The 20,804-nt window shown below is 41.6% G+C and overlaps 1 protein-coding gene across 3 annotated transcripts in view; it reads right to left on the reverse strand.

The window, feature by feature from the left end:
* Positions 1-20,804, reverse strand: part of crb1 (crumbs cell polarity complex component 1) — a 143,564-nt gene that overhangs the window by 44,491 nt on the left and 78,269 nt on the right. For all 3 annotated transcript variants that reach the window (XM_080195848.1, XM_080195847.1, XM_080195849.1), the window contains exons 8-9: positions 18,362-18,527; positions 4,431-5,337 (exon numbers count right to left, since the gene is read on the reverse strand). In XM_080195848.1, coding sequence (XP_080051974.1) covers positions 4,431-5,337; positions 18,362-18,527 — 1,073 coding nt within the window. The remainder of the gene's footprint in view (positions 1-4,430; positions 5,338-18,361; positions 18,528-20,804) is intronic.

The following is a 20,804-nucleotide window of genomic DNA, read 5'->3' on the forward strand; positions in this document are numbered from 1 at the left end:
TGTTCAGCGTGAGCGCAAATGGTGACACGGGCTCAAAGTCCCAGACGAGCTGGAAAACTAGAATCTCACTGGCAAGATCTTGTTTCCAGATTTTCTCCACCAGTGGCGCAATGGGGTTTTCTGCCCAGGAAGGTTGAGAAGCTTATTTTCGTATATTTAAATATAATCAGCAAGCTCCCTCGCTGTGTTGTCTTGGTCATATCAGCAAGTTTTACAACTGTTTTTTAAAACCATGAACCAGGCAGAGGGAATCCATTGGCGGCATACAATAAATAGAGTCTCTGGAGGGAAAGAGACACACCCTGGCAGTACCCTGGCACTGTCCCAACGATGCCTCCTGGCACTTCCAAGGAGCAGTGCCAGAGATCCTGTGGGGAGCTTTTTATTCATTGAAGAGGTATTCCCCTTATCAATGGGGCAAGAGGGGTTGCCCATGTCCAGGGAAGGGATGCTTGTGTGGGAGAATATAGAATAACAATATAGAATACTTATTAAAAAATTCTATATGTTTTTCAGAAGAAACTTGATTTGATTATTATTGTCACGTATTAGGATAGTGAAAAGCATTGTTTCTTGCGCACTACACAGACAAAGCATACCGCTCATAGAAAAAAAGTGTGCAGTGTTACAGTCATAGGAAGGATATTGAGAAAGATCAACTTAATACAAGATAAGTCCATTCAAAAGTCTGATGGCAGCAGGGAAGAAACTGTTCTCGAGTCGGTTGGTACTTGATCACACACACTTAAATTATTTTCTTCATGGAAGAAGGTGGAAGAGAGAATATCCAGGGTGTGTGGGATCCTTAATTATGCTAGCTGCTTTTCTGAGGCAGCAGGAAGTGTAGACAGAGTTAATGGATGGGAGACTGGTTTGTGTGATGGACTGGGCTTCATTCATGATCCTTTGTAATTTCTTGTGGTCTTGGACAGAGCAGGAGCCATACCAAGCTATGATGCAATCGGAAAAAATGCTTTCTATGTTGCATCTGTAAAAGTTGGTGAGAGTTGTAGTGGACGTGCCAAATTTCCATAGCTTCCTGAGAAAGTAGAGGAGTTGGTGGGCTTTCTTAACTATAGCATCAGCATGAAGGGACCAGGATAGGTTGGTGATCTTCACACCAAGAAACTTGAAGCTCTCAACCACTTTCACTTTGTCCCCATTGATGTAGACAGGGAACATGTCTTCCACGATGCTTCCTGAAGTTGATGACTATCTCCTTTGTTTTGTTGACATTGAGGGAGAGATTGTCATCGCACCAGTTCACCAGACTTCAAGTCTTTGAGTACAGACTTCTCTATGCAAAGACTAGTGAGAATGTGGCACTCACTACTACAAGGAATGGTTGAAACAAATAATATAGATGCACTAAAGGTGAAGCTAAACAAGTCCATGAGGGAGTAAGGAATAGAGGGTCACAAAAATGGAAGAAGGTTCAATGGAGTATCAACACTGACATAGACTGATCGGACCAAATGGCCTGTTTCTGTGTCATACATTTTCTATAATCCTCTTGCTAGGTCCAATTCACCTGTCATCCTGATACTCACTACATTGGTTGCGGGTCCACCAACAGATCAGTTTTAAAATTCTAATTCATTCTATAAAATCTCTCCAAAGGCCGCCACTTCCTATTCTCTGTAACTTCCTCTAGTCCCAGAACTCTCAGAGACTACTTTTCCTTCAGCTGTGGCCTCCTGTGCATTCCTTACCTCCTTGTGGGTAATATCCCTACCTCTGAGCAAGAAGCTCCAGGTCTGAATCCCACCTATGGACTTGATGGCGATGGAAGGCACATTGATGAAGTAGCCAACATGTTGAGTATCAACCTGCAAAACCCTTCCTACATGCCAATGACAGGTGGGAGGAGTGGGAGAGACTCCTGGTCAGCTATGCTTAATATAGAGTGACACCCCTTAAGCTATCAGCCTCTGATATCAAGCTAGTGACATGTTCCAAGTAAAACCCATAATGGGAACGGATAAAAGTCTGCCTTGTGCACCAATAAGTGTGAGAAGAGAATCAACAACATATAATAAAGCACCTTTAAAATACTAAAACATATCCCAAGGCATTTCATAGAAGAATTATAAAACAAAATACAAGACTGAGTAATGTAAGGAGGTATTAGATCAGATGGCCAAATGCTTGGTCAAAAAGGTAGGTTTTAAGGAGTATCATAAAGGCAAAAAGTGAGTTAGAGACTTTTGTAAAGGGAATTCCAGAGCATGGGACTTAGATAACTGAGGGCATGACCACCAATTATGGAACAATTAAAACTGGCGTCACAGTGGCACAGTGGTTTGCACTGCTGCCTCATAGCATCAGGGACCCGAGTTCAATTCTTGGCTTGAATCACTGTGTAGAGTTTGCACATTCTCCCTGTGTCTTCATGGGTTTCCTCCAGTTTCCTCCCCACAGTCTGAAATTCTCCCTTTGTGTACTTGAACAGGCACCAGAGTGTGGCAACTAGGGAATTTTCACAGTAACATGATTGCAGTGTTAATGTAAGCTGATTTGTGACTAATAAATAAACTTCTCAACTTTGGGTGCTGCCAAAGTGGCCATAATTAGAGAACACAGACACCTCAGATGGTTGTAGAGATGGGTGGGGGGCGCAAAGCCTTGGAGTGATTTGAAAGTAGGGATGAGAATTTGAAATCAAGGCATTACTTGACTGAGAGCGAATACAGGGTCAATGAGTGCAAGGATGATATGAAAATGGGACTTGATGTGAGTGAGTTAAGACACTTTTGGATAACCTCAAGTTTATAGAGGGTAGAATATGGGAGTGTTAAGCTAATCAATTGTCAATACTATTTAAACATTATCTTGAGAGTACTTCCCTAAATAAGAAATAGCACTTACCTTTTTTTCATAAAGTACGCCAAAGTAACAGTACAGTTATGGATAAAATAACATAATTATCACTATCACTAGTTCTTGCCTGAAACAAAGCACTGTGCAGACTCAATGTCACTTGTTTTTCCTGTTGGGTAGCAGTGGGTCATGTGGCATGCATCACGCTTTCATAGTACTGCAAATGTGGTCATGGACTCAAAACATCTTGTAAGAAGGCCAACAATCAGATTGAGTAGGTGAATTTTAAAGTTGATACTATTGTCTAGAATGAATTGTCAATTCGATAACAGTGCAACTTGAGAAGAAACTAGGTAGTTTTGGACAAAACAAAGGAAATATATTGGCTGCGATTCTCCCATCCTGCTGCACTAATATTTTAATGCAGCAGGCCGGGGGAATCTTGCGGTGGGCGATGTACAGGATTCGCGCATGCGTTTCCGCCCCAATAGCGTTTTCCAATGCCGGATTTCCAGCGGTGTCTGCTCTGCGCTGGAAATCAGCGGGAAGATGAAGAAGTAATTTAGACACTACTTTAAATATATTTTAAATGTGATTAGTGGGTCCAGTGCTGAAGTCTCTGGGCTTTCTAGCCTCTTCCCCCTCCCCACCACCCCCCCCCCCCCCCCCCCCCCCCACCTCACCCACCTCATCCGCCAGAGTGGTTCACTACAGTGGGGTTTAGAGTAGTTCCCTGCTGTCGGGGAACTAGTGGACTGACACTGCTGGAGTAAAGGGGGGGGACAGTTGGGGGTCCCCCAGAGGGTCGGGTGACGGGGTGGTGGTCCCCCCAAGGGCACCCTAACAGTGCCAGCTGTGCCCCTAGCACTGCCCAAGGAGCAAACTGCCAATGCCCGGGGGGCACACTGGCACTGCCTATCACCCATGGGGCAGTGCCAAGGGGGTGAGGCATATGCGGATGTGGCTTAGGGGCCTGATGGGGGCGGGGCATTGGGTGCGATTGGTGGAGGTCCCGCTGCCACTCTGCACAGGGATCGGTGAGGGAAGGAGGGAGGACAGCGATCAGAGCGGTCTGATGGTTTGGCGGGGGCAGAGAGAGTCAGCCTGCTATGGGGGAGGGGGGTCGGCACTCCATGGGGGTGTGGTAATTGTCAGTGCAGGTGAGGGGATGCGGAGGTGGTTGGGACTGGGCCCATGGACTTCGGAATGGTCAGGGGCAGTGATTGGGCTGTGGAGGGTTTGGAGGGCCAAGTTGGGGCTGGTCACAGGTTGGCCAGCAATCAGGAGGCCTTCAGTGCGCACGTGCTGACCTCGGCACTGACAGATCGGCACATGTGCAGTAGCTCACTCAGCCATTCCAGTGGGAATAGGCCCTACCCTCTGAAAATTAATGATATTCACACTGATGGCCTCTGCAGTGCACTGAGCTCCGGCTGAAAAACAGTGTGAATTACTCTAGTTTTCACGCAAATTCAACGCTTAGATTATTTTTGGGAGAATCCCGGCCATTGTTTATTTTAAACTAGCAGCATAAAAGACCATAACCGTGCTGCAAAGTAAAGAGCAGGTGAGTTTTCACCATTTAGTTTTTACAATTAATTTCTACTTACTCACAAAATCTTCCGGTGAAGTTATTAGGACAAATACATGAGTAACTGTTAATGGCATCAATGCACGTGGCTCCATTTGTACACCTGTGCTTTTGACAGTTGTCTATGTTCACTTCGCAATTTGTGCCCTTGAAGCCGGATTTACAAATACATTTGTAGGCTGCAATTTTGTCAGTGCAGTTGCCATAAATACAAGGACTTGACTGACACTCATTGATGTTGTCCTCACAGTTGAGGCCTGTCCAGCCTGGAGGACAGCTACATTGATAGTAACTAACCATGTCCTCACAGCTCCCATTGTTTTTGCAAGGATTGGATACACAGATGTTCTTCATCGGGCACCCCAATAGTACAGGACTGGAAGAAACTTTGATAAATTGATCTCGCTGAGGCTTGGTAATATACATATTATCATTTGCAAAGTATGGCAAGGAGATGCCACCAAGTTTCACTGTGTTCAGGCATCCTGCCAGGCTGCTTCCTTTTTGAGGACCTCCACTTCCCAGATAAATGTCTGTTCCTTCGATCAGAAAGTTTAGGTTTCCACTGGCGACTGTACTTGCTACCATCTCTACTTTCTTGTCTATCACCATCTGCCACCTGGAATACTGAAGCCAGGGATCTATCATGTAAAAGGTAACTTCGTGCCAAAGACCATCGCTAATTGCTCTTGAGCTGAGTATACTCAGGTTGCCCAGGCTGTTCCCACTTTGTAGCATAAATATTAAATGACACTGCTGGATAGCAACTGTGATAAAGTCGTGCTTCTTTTCAGCATGGAGTATAACAGCATTGGAGTCCCTCGTTCGAAGACTGAATGTAATGTTGGTGAGCTCTCGCTTGATCTTGCCATTTCCTCTGAAAGCCAGGTCACTCTTTTGTCCCTTAAAAGTTGCATTGACAAGACCTGTGTTTAAAACAAGAGGAAGCAAAGTCAGAAGGCCAATACTGAAATGTCTCAGCTGTGATTCAGACGCAGCATGAATCCCTGTGCGTAATGGTAACATTGGCCCTTACAGCCCACAATAAAACAACTTCAGAAATTGAAGATGTTCATTGTTTTGGTTTGAATAATTAGCAAGTACTGCAATTAGTACTTCTGATTTTCACACTCAAATTCATTTTCTAAATCCCAGGATTGGAGGAGGCAAGTTAATCATTCCAACAAACTGAATTGATAACAACTGGTAAAGGCTGAACCAGACTCATTAGTACTGTGCATATGTTGAATTGTATGAGTGCAGGAGCAGCCAATGCTGAGTAAAATCATTTAGACTAATGACAACATGAGTAGATTAAACCGGTGGAGTAGATTTGACTGACTGAGAGAAGTGCTGATCCCATAACGAAAGTCAAGAAGAGTAAAGCCACCTTTTGAACCACTTCTCGCCACAACTCTTATTCTCACACAGGTTCAAGTGACATTTGGCCCAAGTCCAATTTAGGAATTTGTGAAGGACTCCCACCTCCACAGGTGCCCATCTTGCCTGCTCAAGAGAGCAAGGTCTCAGCCGATGATTTACACTAGCTATTACAATAGCCTGCCGTCCTATCTGATTTCCTTTCGCCAGCAGATAGATGTAAATTTTGCTTCGAGTTACAGCTGAATGCAATGAATGTAACTTTTATTGTTTCATTAGAATTGTGAAAAATATCTTTCCTGACAACGTTAACTGCAAACAATCTCAATAGTTGGAATTACAGTAAGGCCCCGTTATTATACGATGGTTGAAATCCATAAAATGTTATCGTGAAAAAAGCGGGGTTGCGCTAAATCAGGGTGCCATAGTTACGTCATGGACGATCTTGGCATCTGTCAGAGCTCTGTTTGTTTATACAATCCCACTACACACTTCATTAACTTTTACAAACCTTTTGATTGGCAGGTCCAGGCTAGTTTAAAACAGGCAGTGGGGATGCTTATTTACACAAACACTTTCTTGGTCCATTAACTGTGAAGTAGTTCCTCTTTTGAACAACTGTCTGACGTTTTTTCTAAGTGAGAACCCCTTTCATCTGAACTGGGCAAGGGGGAAGCAAGTGTTTTCTGTCCACAGTTTCTTTCTAAGGCAGATCATTTTCACTTTAGAAATAGATTGCAGTAATCAAAAACTTCTCAGTTCCCCGGAAAGAGCAAAAAAAAGGGTCCAATGATTCATCGCATTATATCCGAATTTGTGCTAAATCAAGGCGCATAAAATCGGGGTTTCACTGTATTTGAATATAAAATTGGACAATTGCACATGGGGAATGAAGATTAAGCATCATCCTCAAATATGCTGGGATTAGAGGCCATCAGATAATTGAACCTTGGGTGAAAAGATAATTCAGTCTGTGTTTCAAAAACTTTCTATTTTGAATACCACTAGTCACATTATGTTGATTTTTCACACTGTAATTATATCTTCCTGGCACTGCAGTTTCACCACTGGGAAGATTATATGTAATCACAGATTGACAGGTTTATAGAGGAACTTTCACGTGTAAATGTGGACGTGGGAATTCATATGAGAAAAAAAATTGACAGGAAGTGCATGCAGATTGAAGATTTTCAATGTTAATTAGATATGAATATTTTGTCAATATTTGGTTGCTCAAGTCTGCAAGATCTCTTGTAGCATTGCTAGAAACTCTCACTAAAATCTAGAATCTTTAATAATTACAACATTTCCTGCAGCAAGAGGTTTTGGGCTCAAAGCAGGCCATGTGACAGTTACTGCCATGTGACATGTTTTAAATTCATGTTTTGACAGCACACTCGACCTGGTTATTTGTTCAATAGTCCTGGTTCTCTCCAGGCATATTTTGGGTTGTAGGTTGACTCTAGATTAGGGGAGGCGATAGCTTTGGAGTATTATCACTCGACTATTAATCCAGAAACTCAGCTAATGTTTGGGGGACCTGGGTCCCCACTGTGGCATATGGTGGAATTTGAATTCCAGTTTTTTAAAAAATCTGTAATTAAGAATCTGCTGGCGACCATGAAACCATAAGGAAGGACTGTAGAAAAAGAGAGAATCATGGACATCTAAGGAAATAAAGGAGAGTATCAAATTGAAAGAAAAAGGCACGCAAAGTGGCAAATGTTAGTGGGAAACTAGAGGATTGGGAAATCTTTAAAGGTCAGCAGAAAGCCATGAAAAGAGCTATAAAGAAAAGTAAGATGGATTATGAGGTAAAGTAGTTCAGAATATAAAAACAGATAGCAACAGTTTCTGCAAATATATAAAACGAAAAAGAGTGGCTTAAGTAAACATAGGCCCTTTAGAGGATGAGAAAGGAGATGTAATAACTGAAAATGAGAAAATGGCTGAGGCATTGAACAGGTATTTTGTGCTGGTCTTCACAGTGGAAGACTCAAATAACATGCCAAAAATTGATAACAGGAAGGCCAGGGCAGGTGAGGACCTAAAAAAAAACTATCACTAACACGAAAGAGGCAGTGTTGGGCAAGCTAATGGGGCTAAAGGTAAACAAGTCTCCTGGTCTGATGGAATGCATCTCAGGGTATTAAAAGAGATGGTGAGGGAAATAGCAAATGCACTAGTGGTAATTTATCAAAATTCGCTGGACTCTGGGGTGGTTCCTATAGATTGGAAAACAGCAAATGTGGTAGCACTGTTTAAAAAAGGAGGTAGACAAAAGACAGGTAACTGGAGGTTGGTTAGCTTAACTTCTGTAGTCAGGAAAATGCTTGAATCTATCATCGAGGAAGAAATAGCTAGACATCTGGATATAAATTGTCCCATTGGTAAGATACAGAAGGGGTTCATGAAGGGAAGGTCATGTTTGACTAATTTGGAGGAATTATTTCAGAACGTTACATGCGCAGTGGACAATGCAAAACCTGTGAATGTGATGTATTCTGGATTTAGAGAAGGCATTTGACAAGGTGTCGCACCAAAGATTGCTGCGCAAGATAAAGGTGCACAGTTTTTATGGGTAATGTATTAGCATGAATAGAGGATTGTTAACTAACAGAAAGGAAAGAGTAGGGGTAAATGAGTGTTCTCCTGGTTGATGATCAGTGTTGGGGCCACAATTGTTTACAATTTACATAGATGATTTGGAGTTGGGGATCAAATGTAGTGTGTCAAAATTCACAGATGATTGGCAGAGCAAAGTGTGCAGAGGATGCTGAAAGTCTGCAAAGGGACATAGATAGTCGAAATGAGTGGGCAGATGGAGTACAATGTTGATAAATGTGAGGAATAACAGCAAAATGGGCTATTATTTAAATGGTTAAAAAAATTGCAGCATGCTGGGGGGTCCTTGTGCGAAAATCTCAAGGAGTTGGTTTGTAGGTGCAGCAAGTAATTAAGAAGGCAAATGGAATTCTGTCCTTCATTCCTAGAAGGATGGAATTTAAAAATAGTGAGGTTATGTTGCAGCTGTATGAGGTGCTGGTGAGGCCACACCTGGAGTACTATGTACAGTTTTGGTCTCCTTGCTTGTGAAAGGATATACTGGCACTGGAGGGGGTGCAGAAGAGATTCACTAGGTTGATTCTGGAATTGAGAGGGTTGGCTTATGAGGAGAGGCTGAGTAGACTGGGGCTGTACTCATTGAAATTCAGAAGAATAAGGGGAAGTCTTACAGAAACATATAAGATTATGAAGGGAATAGAGAAGATAGGAGCAGGGAAGTTGTTTCCACTGGTAGGTGAAACTAGAAAGAAATCCTGCAACACCAGTTTAAAGTCCAAACAGGTTTATTTGTAGCCAAAGCCACAAGCTTTCGGGACAGCCTGTCCCTTCGTTAGGTGGCTGGGAACACAAAGGTGCTGTGGGATTTCTGTTTTACCCCAGTCCAACGCTGGCATCTCCACATCATGAGTGAAATTAGAACTAGGGGCATGGCCTCAAAATAAGGGGAAGCAGATTTAGGACTGAGTTGAGGAGGAATTTCTTCACACGAAGGATTGTGAATCTGTGGCATTCCCTGCCCAGTGAAGCAGTTGAGGCTACCTCATTGAATGTTTTTAAGGCAAGGATGGATACATTTTTGAACAATAAAGGAATTAAGGGTTATGATGAGTGGGCAGGTAAGTGGAGCGGAGTCCACAAAAAGATCAGCTATGACCTAATTGAATCATGGAGCAGGCTCGAGGGGCCAGATGGCCTACTCCTGCTCCCGGTTCTTATGTTCTTATTGTCGATTGTCAGAAAAACCCACCTGGTTTTTACTACTGTCCTTTAGGGAAGGAAATCTGCCCTCCCTACCTAGTCTGGCCTCCATGTGACTCCAGAACCACAGCAATGTGGTTGACTCTCAACTGTCCTCGGGCAACTAGGGATGGCAACAAAATGATGGCCCCCAGCAACTCCCATGTCCCACACATGAATACAAAAAAGGTTCAAAGAAAAAAATAGTCAGGGATCCTGGAATTTGCAAGAAATTATAACTGATCAGAGAAATATCCTTTCATCATCTAGCCTTCAGTGCTAATTGCTGCAATATAGATGAGCCTGTTAATAACTTCTGCTGTATATTAATGATGTGAAATTGGGCCCTAAGGCATTGGATTTTGGAACAGGTGAGATTTACACTTTCATGTAACCAGCAAACAACTATTTTCATTGTACACAGGGCCACAGAATTCTACCAACCTAAATATAATTGAAGGAGAAAAAAGTCAAAGATGTGCAGATTAGGTTCACTGGCCCTGCTAAATTGCCCTTCAGTGTCAGAGGAACTAGCAGGGTAAATACATGGGGTTACGGGGGTAGAGCCTGAGTGGGATTGTTGTTGGTGCAGGTTCAATGGGCTGAAAGGCTTCTTCTGCACTGTACAGTTTCTATGAGATTTCCGACATTGAACTTGGAAAGCCACGCCAGCGTTCGGCGAGCTACATTTTGTCACATGGAAATTTGCTGTGTTTTCTGTGACACGTAAACAAGGTGAGTCTGATTAAGATCTTTAAATAATATGCAAATAGATCCCACAGCAGACTTTCTGGTTTCCACTGCTTTCTCCCCATAGCATAGCTCACCTCTCTGAAGTAAGTCCACGACTGTTTAGCAGATATGGTCTTGTGATATACGCTTTCTGTAAATTGGAGTTTTCAACATCAATTGCTGTTTCATTTTCTGTTTGCAATTCTGCATTAATTCCTGTACTTTAAAAATGACTTACAGCCATCCTAAAATGGTAATTTTATTTGCAGTGGCAAACTTATGAAGATCAGAATTTCTTTGTAGGTTCCAATAGTGTTTCAAGCCATGGAGGAGGAAGATTAATTTACAAGAGGAAAGAGGGCAAACGCAATTACATCTTTGGTGTTACGTATGTATTTGTTCTTACACCAGAACCTAAAGTTTTTTAAAGTTTAAAGTTTTTAGAGTTTATTTATTAGTATCACAAGTAGGCTTACATGAAGTTACTGTAAAAATCCCCACGTTCTGGCGTCTGTTCGGGTATACTGAGGGAGAATTTAGCATGGCCAATGTTCCTAATCAGCTTGTCTTTCGGGCTGTGGGAGGAAACTGGAACACCCAGAGGAAACCCACGCAGACACAGGGAGAATGTGCACATGTGCACACGAGCATGTGCACAGACAGTGACCCGAGCCAGGAATTGAACTCAGGTCTCGGGTGCGGTGAGGCAGCAGTGCTAATCACTGTGCCACTGATTTGTAGATTGAGGTAAACTTACAAGTATATCTCAGAAGAAACTGTTTTTCACTAAGAACACTAAATTATGTCACCACTTTAACATTCACTTGCAGACAGCACTGACGGCAAGGATGGCGCTTACGATTACAATATCAGATATTGTATTAAATGTTTGTTTAGCTGGATTCTTCCAAATCACCATAAGGAACATGTGCTTAATTGATCAGGCTGTTATGTACAGATATATCAAGCAAACGGCACATGTTGTGGATGTGACGTGACCGTTTTTTTCACTACCAAGCAATGGTCTCCGATCACCTTACATGTAGTTCAGAAAGCACCGAAGTTTTACTAGATGGCATCATTCCTAAGAGTGCAGTTGATCCTAAATGAATACCATCCAGGCATAACCTAATCACCCAGACACAGGTTACAGTTTTCTATTCCCTTAATATCCTGTTTCGATTGGGCCAAGATAACATTATAAAGCAAGTGAATATCTGATATCCTGGATACACTGACGATTACTTTGTGTTTGTTTCGATTGTGCTGAGATTATTTGAAGGCAGAGGGAATCTGGAATGTAAATAAAATGCCTTTAGCTGAATTGGTGTTGACTGCAACACTGGCATGTTGAAGCAAAGTTCAATTAGTAGGACAGATCGTCGGGTTCAGCTCTATACTGCAGCAAAGCTGTTAACAATCATCACCATCTGATAAATGTTGCCCAATTTCATAGTAAGAAAAGAAATAAGAATTCAAACCAACCCATTGCCAAAAAAAACTATGAGGAAGAATAATGAGAAGGTGGAGAAAGCTGACCTGAAGTCAGGAAACATGGTGCCCCAGTCAAATGTGGGTTGGATAATCTTTGCACTCTTCCCAATGCCTCTAAACCTCTCCTGACATTTGCCACTAAGTGCTGCGTACCTGGGGAACTGCATTTAATCTATCCACCACTTCCACCTAGACAGCTTGTAGAAAGGTGTTATCGTTCACAATCTTTTTACATTTCCTATTGGTTTTCCTTTCTTTCCTCTTCCTTTCATGGGCTGTTTATCATTTTTTATTCATTCTTTCCTCACATATCTTTTCTCTGCTGTTTCACTCCATCTCCCTTCTATTGCTATCTGTTGCCCATTTCACCATCATCTTTCTCTGTCCCTCTTCCTTTTCTTCATTTCTATTGCTTTGACACTAAGAATAGCATGGTAATGTCCTCCCTCAGTTAGGAGTAACCCACTGTTGCTGCATGACATCCAGAAGTTGTCTGACATTACCAACTCAATCTTTTGTATATCCTCTTTGTATGTATCATAGAATCCCAAGAGTGCAGAAGGAGGTCACTTGGCCCATCAAGCCTGCACTGACAACAATCCCACCCAGCCCCTATCCCTACAACCCCGCGTATTTATCCTGCTGATCACTCTAACCCCACATCTTGGGACACTAAGGGGCAATTTAGCATGGCTGATCTGCCTAACCTGCACATCTCTGGAGTGTGGGAGGAAACCAGAGCACCTGGAGAAACCCATGCAGACACGGGGAGAATGTCTGTGTGAGTTTGCACAATTACCCGAGTCCTTGGTGCTGTGAGGCAGCAGCGCTAACCACTGGGCCACTGTGCTGTATCTGCAGTGAGACCAGATGTTGAGGAAATACTGTGGAAATTTTAAATAAATCAATATCTGCTGTTGTCATTTTGGCCAGAAAATCCATGACCTTGAGAGCAGACTTCTATCTGAAGTTTGTCACTGGCCACTAGAACAGCTGCATGCTTGACTGAGACTTAGAATCATCAGCTCCTCACCTCATGGAAGAGTTTTATTCCAGGTCTTGAGGTAGAAATTTCAACTACCTCATAAGGTCACTGATGTAAAATTTGGGCCTCTCCAGTTCAGGAGTTCCCACACTTAATGCAAAGTACTGGTATGGGACCGCTACTTACTTTATATCAGCAGATGGTGAGGTATACAAAATATTCTCTCAGGTCTCTAAAGGACTGCTTCCTCAGGCTTCATCCCAGAACATTTGCTGGCATCAGTGATGGTGAGGACAATCTCAACCTTTTTGAATTCAGGGAAGTTGGTGAGAAGACTTATAGAAACATTGAACTTTGTGAGCCTTTCCAATAACCATACTTACACTTGCCATTTTTTAGGAATTCTCAAAATATGTTTTAAAAACTGCATTATAACATTGCACCAATACGTCCAGTGGAAGTCAGTTGGCCAAATTGGCCAACAAATCAAGCTGTGTACTTTGGTTCAATGGACTCTAATGTCATGGAGCAATGGCTAATTCACTAACACAGATAGAAGTCCTTTTGCTTAGAGTCATTGAACGCTCAGGGCAATTCTGATAAGATATTTTGAGGTTAAGAAGGGTAGAAGAGAAGATAGGAAGAATGAATGAGTTGCATCATTGGTTTTTCAAGAGCATTGACGTAATGGAAGAACCCAAGGGTTAATACATAAGATAAGTTTGTACAATGATCATTGGGATATTAATTGGGTTTTTAGCTTTGTCGGTCATCCAGACTCGAGACGTTAGCTCTGTCTCTCTCCATTCATGCTGTCGGACCTGCTGAGATTTTCCAGCATTTTCTGTTTTTGTTTCAAATTCCAGCATCCCCAGTAATTTCTTTTTATTTTATTGTACTGGGATAAAAATGTTTGGGGAAGAGAGGGACATTCAATTTAAGGTGCTTGCAGGATATTTTTGAGAAATTTGTTCTCTGCCTCTTTAAATGACTGTAATAAATCAATAAATTAGCTATTCAGAAAGCTATTCTTTATCAGGCATCTAGATAAACAAGAACCTGTTCCTTGGAAGCATTCAACTAAATTGTAGTATATTAATTGTTAGTAATTGACAAACACCAATCTTAAGTACCGGGGCATATTTTTAATTCTAGCACAATTCTAATTCTAACCCGCCTTACTGAAAGACATGATCATATTAAATATTTATTCATGGCACTGTAGATATATGTAAAATAAGCTGAGGCAATTTTAAAAAACAGAGAGTAAGTTTTATCTACACTATAATGAACAACAAACACTTTAAGGGTCATGGCTTTCGCAAATGGTGTTTTATGACAGACTGAATCATCAGCATCTAATTATAAGACTAATTAGCTGGTGGCAAAGTGGAGAAGGTCATCTTACATGAGGGAAGGTCAAGGGTTCTACTGTTAATCCAAAACAGCATAACACCAAACATGTGCAGTGCATTTAGGGAGCCCGAGATATGTTGATATTTTAGGAGCCAAGTACAAAGTGTCCTTAAGTGTAATAATTGGTGATATCTTAGAGTAAACGCTGATTTGTTTAAACCTTAGTAATTTTGAATGAAAATGTGTATCGATATGAAAAAATATTAAAATACACACACACACACACACACACACACACACACACACACACACACACACACACACACACACACACACACACACACACACACCCCTCCCCCCCCCCACGCGCGCGCACATACCCATACACAATTTTCCTTGAATATCTGGAGAGGTAACCTGAGTTTTTTCAGATTTTGATGTGATATAAGAGATGGGATTTTCCAGCCATTACCGCCAGTGGGATCCTCTGGCCCTGCTGACAGTGACCATGCCTCCTACACAGGGAAGGTGCAAAAGAGAGCAAACCCCCATGACAGTGGTGGAGCCAGAATACCCTGCCACTAGCCAATGGCAGACCACATCCGCCGCCACAAAGCACACCGCAGGGAGAGGTAGAAAATTTCGCCCAATGCAAAATCCTGGAACGGTCCAGTGTAGAATGAGGCTATTCAGTCCTTGGAGTCTGTGTGGGCTCTTTCAAACAGCAATGAAATGTGTCTCATTTCTCAACTCTTTCTGCCCTCGAGCCAGCTCAGCCATTCAATAAGATCATGGCCAATCTGATTGTTACCTCAATTCCACATTCCAGTTTTGGAGAAGGATCATTTACATCTGAAACATTAACTCTCCTTTTCTCCATAGATGCTGTCAGACCTGCTGAGTTTATCCAGCATTTTCTGTTTATATTCCACACTCCAGCCTATTTCAATGATTTTCACTTGTTTATTAAAAATCTATCTCTGCCTTAAAAATATTCAAAGACTCTGCTTCCACCCCCTTTTGAGGAAGAAAGTTGTGAAGATTCTTCACTATCTGAGAAAAATAAATCTCATGTCATCTCCGTTTTAAATGAGCCCTTGTTTTTAAACAGTGATCCCTAGTTCAAGATTCTCCCACAGAGGGAAACATCTTTTCCACATCCACCCTGCCAATCCCCTCAGGATCTTGTATGTTTCATTCAAGTCACCTTTTACTCTTCTAAACTCAAGTGGATATGAGCCTAGCCTGTTCAATCTTTCCTCATAAAAACAACCTGCCCATTCTAGGTAGTCATCTCATAAACCTTTTCTGAACTGCTTTCAACACATTTACCACTTTCCTTAAATAGGGAGACCAAAGCTGTACACAGTACTCAAAATGTGGTCTCATCAATGCCTTGTGTAACTAAAGCATAATCTGCCTACTTTTGTATTCAAAAGTATTTATCTAATTTCCTCATGAAGGCTGCTATTGAATCTATATTCACCCTGCCATCAGATGGTGTAATCTAATTCCTAACCGCATGCCCTGTCTCTTTTGTAAACCATCTTAAAAATTGCATCCTCCAATTATTGACACTTTAGCCACTGGGAACAGTTCATCTTTAATCACTCTAGTTAAACACCTGTCCCAAATCTGCTCTTAGCCTTCTTTGCTCCCAGGAACACAGTAAGAAGTCTCACAACATCAGGTTAAAGTCCAACTAGCTTCCGGGCTCTGTCCCTTCATAGATGCGTGGACAATCCCAGCTTCTCCAGCTTTTTCCCATAGCTATAAACCCTCATCCCTAGAACTGTTCTAGCAAATCACCTCTGTGCCCTCTCTAAAACGTTCATGCTCTTCCTAGAATTGGCCACAATACTCCAGTGGGAGCCAAGCTAATGTTTTATATCAATTCTGCATAGTTTCCTGATTTTTGTACACCGTGTCCGTTTTTAAATCCCAGGATACCACATGCTTTAGAACCATAGAATCCAACAGTGCAGAAGGAGGCCGTTCAGCCCATCGAATCTGCACTGCCTCTCTGAAAGAATACTTTACCCATGCCCACCCTGCAGTCCTATCCCCATGATCTCATGGCCAATCCACCTAACCTATAATCTGTGGACACTTAGGGCCAATCCATGTTAACTGCTTTGTTAACCTGACCTGTCACCACAAAGATTTGTGCACAAATACCCAGAGTCTCTCTCCCTCTCTCTCTCTCTTGCACCTTCAATTAAAATAAAAAAAAGTGACACTTCAACATCAAAAAAAGGTACAACGTGAAAATGCAGGACGCATTCTAAATGGGAGAAAATTAGGGGTTTATAAATTGGATAATATCTGATTATGGAATGTCAATGGCACCACTTATTCTCATGTATATTTGAGAATGAAAGCAATATGAGTACAGGAGAGAGTTGGTGACGAGGCGGATGCCAGGCTGATTTGGGATGAGACATGACTGGTTTTCTGGCCTTTTGCCCCATTACCAAAAATTCAAAATGTTGGGGGAATAAGTACTTCTTGCAGTCATACCGAATAGAATATCGCAGAGTGGAGGTGGTTATGATGCCATTTCCTAACTAGGATGCAGGAATTGCTACTATTTTCTTTTTACTGCATTTACTGCCATTGATTCCTCCACTGCTTCAGCCCAATCAGTGGCTTCTTTAAACAGATCATTCATCTAAGTTTTGTGGAAGTTGACATTCATTCAGTGCCAACACACTTGGAAGGAGAACTAAACCTTCCACTTTGCCAATTGGACAGTTATGTCCAGTGCCTTTTGTATGTACATTTCCTTAATATCTTTTGTGGTGGACTGAGCTGCCATTAACAGAAGCAAAATTTGGTTCACTTTGTGAACTGTTTTGCTCCACAATAGAGTGAAACATACAGGACAATAGTTATGCTCAATATATCTAATTTCAATTGGTGTATAAAAAAACACAATACTATTCCACTTAGGTGAGTTGTCCTAGTTAAATTAAACAGAGTAGCTTTCCTGTATTCTGTTCTGCAGTCCCAGGATAGAACCATTCTACTTAGTAGCCTCTTGTTGTCTAACTTCCTGTGCAACCTTGTTTCCAAAAAAACAGACTGAAATTGTAATGTCTTTGTTCTTCTTATTAAAAACCTTTCTCAAAGGATTTTCCAATACCCTGATGTGAGGTGTCTTTCTGAATATCCAGACAAGCTAATGAATCAACTATTATTCAGCCTCTGGGAAAAGCATCTTCCGATTTAGCATATTAACCACCACTCATCTAACGGCTGCTTTTTTTAAAAAATAGCACGAATGTGCCTTGCTTTTGAAATCACCGACATTAAGAATAAATCAATATCCAAACTCTCTCTCTGGAAAAACAAACATGGCCAAACAGAATTCAGAAGCATGTCAAACTGAGATATACAACTAGTGAACCTCTCTTTCCCACTGCCTGCACCCTACTGCCACCCCATTCCCAGTATAATCCTGTTGAGAAACCAAGTGCCACTCTGATATTCCTGGTATTCCACAAGGATTATCCTCAGGAGCTGGCTTAAAGGATTCAAGCAGCCACTTCCTTTGTGAAAATGACCTCCAACGCTGAAGCTTGGGATCAGGCCAACACCAGGCCAGTCTAGCAGCTGCACATCCTGCATTGACTCCCTTTGGGCATCGGAAAGAGCTCAAGAGATTTCAGGCCCAATAAGTTTCAGCAGTTGAGGTATAATCGGCTTATTCAACATGTCCTTTTCGGTTCAAAATTCTTTGTTAAGAATAGAGAGCAGGATGTCCGATTAATAATATGGATAAAAGCAAATTATTGTGGATGCTGGAATCTGAAACTAAAAGAGAAAATGCTGGAAAATCTCAGCAGGTCTGGCAGCATGGGTAAAGAGAGAAAACAGCTGATGTTTTGAGTCCAGATGATCCTTTGTCAAAGCTTTGACAAAGGGTCACCTGGACTTGAAACATCAGCTTTTTTCTCTCCTTACAGATGCTGCCAGACCTGCTGAGATTTTCCAGCATTTTCTCTTCTGGATTAATAAACTGGTTTAAATGTTCTTGTTACAGTTGACCATCCTTTTGTAAATATACAATTTCAGACTTTTAGCCAGTATTTCATGCACTTGTTGCTTTTGCTATACCAATATAGCTACACCAATATAAATGTTTTCCAAGAACATATCTATTGAAATACAAAAATGCTTGAAAGCTGTCCACTTACAATCAAATCCATCGCTGAGTGTTTGGCATTCCGAGAATAGCGGACATGGGCTGAGCTGGCACCATTTGACCTGGTTGCAAGTTTTTCCTGAAGTATTTGAAGGGCATTTGCATACAAAGTCATCCCTGATGGAAGAACAGGTTCCACCATTCAGACATGGGTTTGACTGGATGAAAGAAAGAAACAGTGGCGAGGTATTATAGAATGGAAAATGACGTTTGACAGACTAAATCTTTGACATTGAATCTGAGAGTTCAAAAAAAAATGTAAAAGCAAAATACTGCAGATGCTGGAATCTGAAGCAAAAACAAAAAAGGGTGGAAAATCTCAGTAGATCTGACAGCAACTAGAGAGAGAGAAAAGAACAAGTGTTTCGAGTCTGAATCATAGGATCCCTACAATGCAGAAGGAGGCTATTCGGCCCATCGAGTCTGCACAACAATCCCACCTAGGCCCTATCCCCTTCAGAGCTCTGATGAAGGGTCATCCAAACTCAAAACACTGGGTCTATTCTCTCTCTACAGATGCAGTCAGACCTGCTGAGATTTTCCAGCATTTTCTATTTGTGCATGAAAAAATCATTTGCAATTGGTACCACGTTTTGAGCCTGATTTTTACTTTTTTTTGCGAGAGTTAAAATCCTGTCGCTAAGTGTCTACTCGTGTACAAAAAGATTTTTGTACTTCATGGAATTGATGTCGCCATAATGAACAGGGAGTTCACAGAAAACAATCAATTAATGACTTGGAAACTGAATATCTAATGAGCTGATGATAATCCATATCCCATTGATAGAATGAACCATAACTTACAGTCAGCCCAGATATACAATGTGAATTGGTATCAAACTGTTTACATATATATCCCCTATCTGGATATATAGGGGTAGCATACGGTAAGCAAAATAATAATTATAGGAACATGTGATGTGAGAAAAGGGCTACAATTAATTGTATATCTGTCCTGAAAGCTAACAACACAATAGTGGTTGCTACTCATCCATAATTAAGTATCTCCCTTACTACCATTTCACCCCCATCCCATCAACAAGATCATTCTTCTGCGACTGCCTTCTGTTACATCTATGAGGGAGCTCAACCATGTTTAGTTGCTGGAATTCAACCAGTGTCATCTTGCTGCTACAACAAAAGCAGCAACATGCCTGGTAGTGTTGTCATTCCTTGATGATATCACAGGGTGTATCATGTTGAAACTTGCAAAGTTTCCTCGTAATTCAGTAGAAATGAATCACTCAGCAATTTCTCCCCAGCAAGTCCACAACGCAGCAAAAATGAATACTGCTGAGATATTCAAATGCCGTGATTCCCAACATAATTTTAATTTTCTCAACAACGTTTCTGTCCTCCTTTCCTGAGTAATGACGACCTCCCCCCTTGCTGATTCAGTATAGACGTGTAGGTTTGCCTTTTCAAAATGATAACTACCATTGGAGACAGAAAAGGCCAGTTCACCCTACCTTTATTTGACACCCAGATACTTGCTCTTCTGGGGAGGAGTTATTGGATCACGAGCTGGAACCCTGCATGACATTTCTTAATTTGGATTTCAGGAACTAATTCGAGCTTGGGCAACATTTATGATGCTGCCTTCCACTGCTTCAGATTGCAAAATAATCCAGTAGTTTTTTTTTACTGATTCAACTCACTGAGACCATAAAAGAAGTGCTTTTTATAAAACAGAAGTGCATCCAACTGCGTACAGTGTTCAGTTTTGGTCTCCTTATTTGAAAAAGGATATAATTGTGTTGGAAGCAGTTCAGAGAAGGTTTGCTTGGTTTAGGATGAAGGCCTTATTTTATGAAGGAAAGCTGAACAGGTTGGGCCTATACCAATGGAGTTTAGAATAATGAGAGCTAATCATATTAAAACATAAAAGATCCTGAAGGGACTTGATAGAATGGATAGTGAAAGGCTGTTTCCTCCTGTGGGGGGAGGAGAACTAGCGCCACAGTTAAAAAAATAAGATATCTTCTTTTTAAGTTGTAAATTAAAGATTTTTTTCTCTCGAGAGTCCTTGATCTGTGGAAATTTCTTCCATAGAAAATAGTGGAAACTGGTCATTAAATTTATTCAAAGCTGAATTAGACAGCTTTTTAACAGATAAAGGGAGTCAAAGGTTCTGGGGGCCAGAAAGGAAAGTGGAATTGAGATTACAACGAGAGCAACCATGACCTTATTGTATGGTGGAGCATGTTGGAAGGGCGGAATAGCCACTCATTTCACCCATTTCTCCTCATCACCTTCCCAGATAAAAGGCTGACTGCTGCATCCTTTCACATCCATTCCAGATGATGTTAAATTGCACGATTTTGTTAAAAGGTTATCTAGCAGTTGAGAAAGTGATTCCTGTCCATCCAGCTTTCCTGCTCTTCCCCCAGTGAACCATTGTATTTGCAGCAAAGGTGTGGAGTTTGCCTGCTAAC

Source organism: Carcharhinus amblyrhynchos, chromosome 9 (genome assembly GCF_965287045.1).
Source record: "Carcharhinus amblyrhynchos chromosome 9, sCarAmb.v2.hapA, whole genome shotgun sequence".
Classification (NCBI taxonomy): Eukaryota; Metazoa; Chordata; class Chondrichthyes; order Carcharhiniformes; family Carcharhinidae; genus Carcharhinus; species Carcharhinus amblyrhynchos.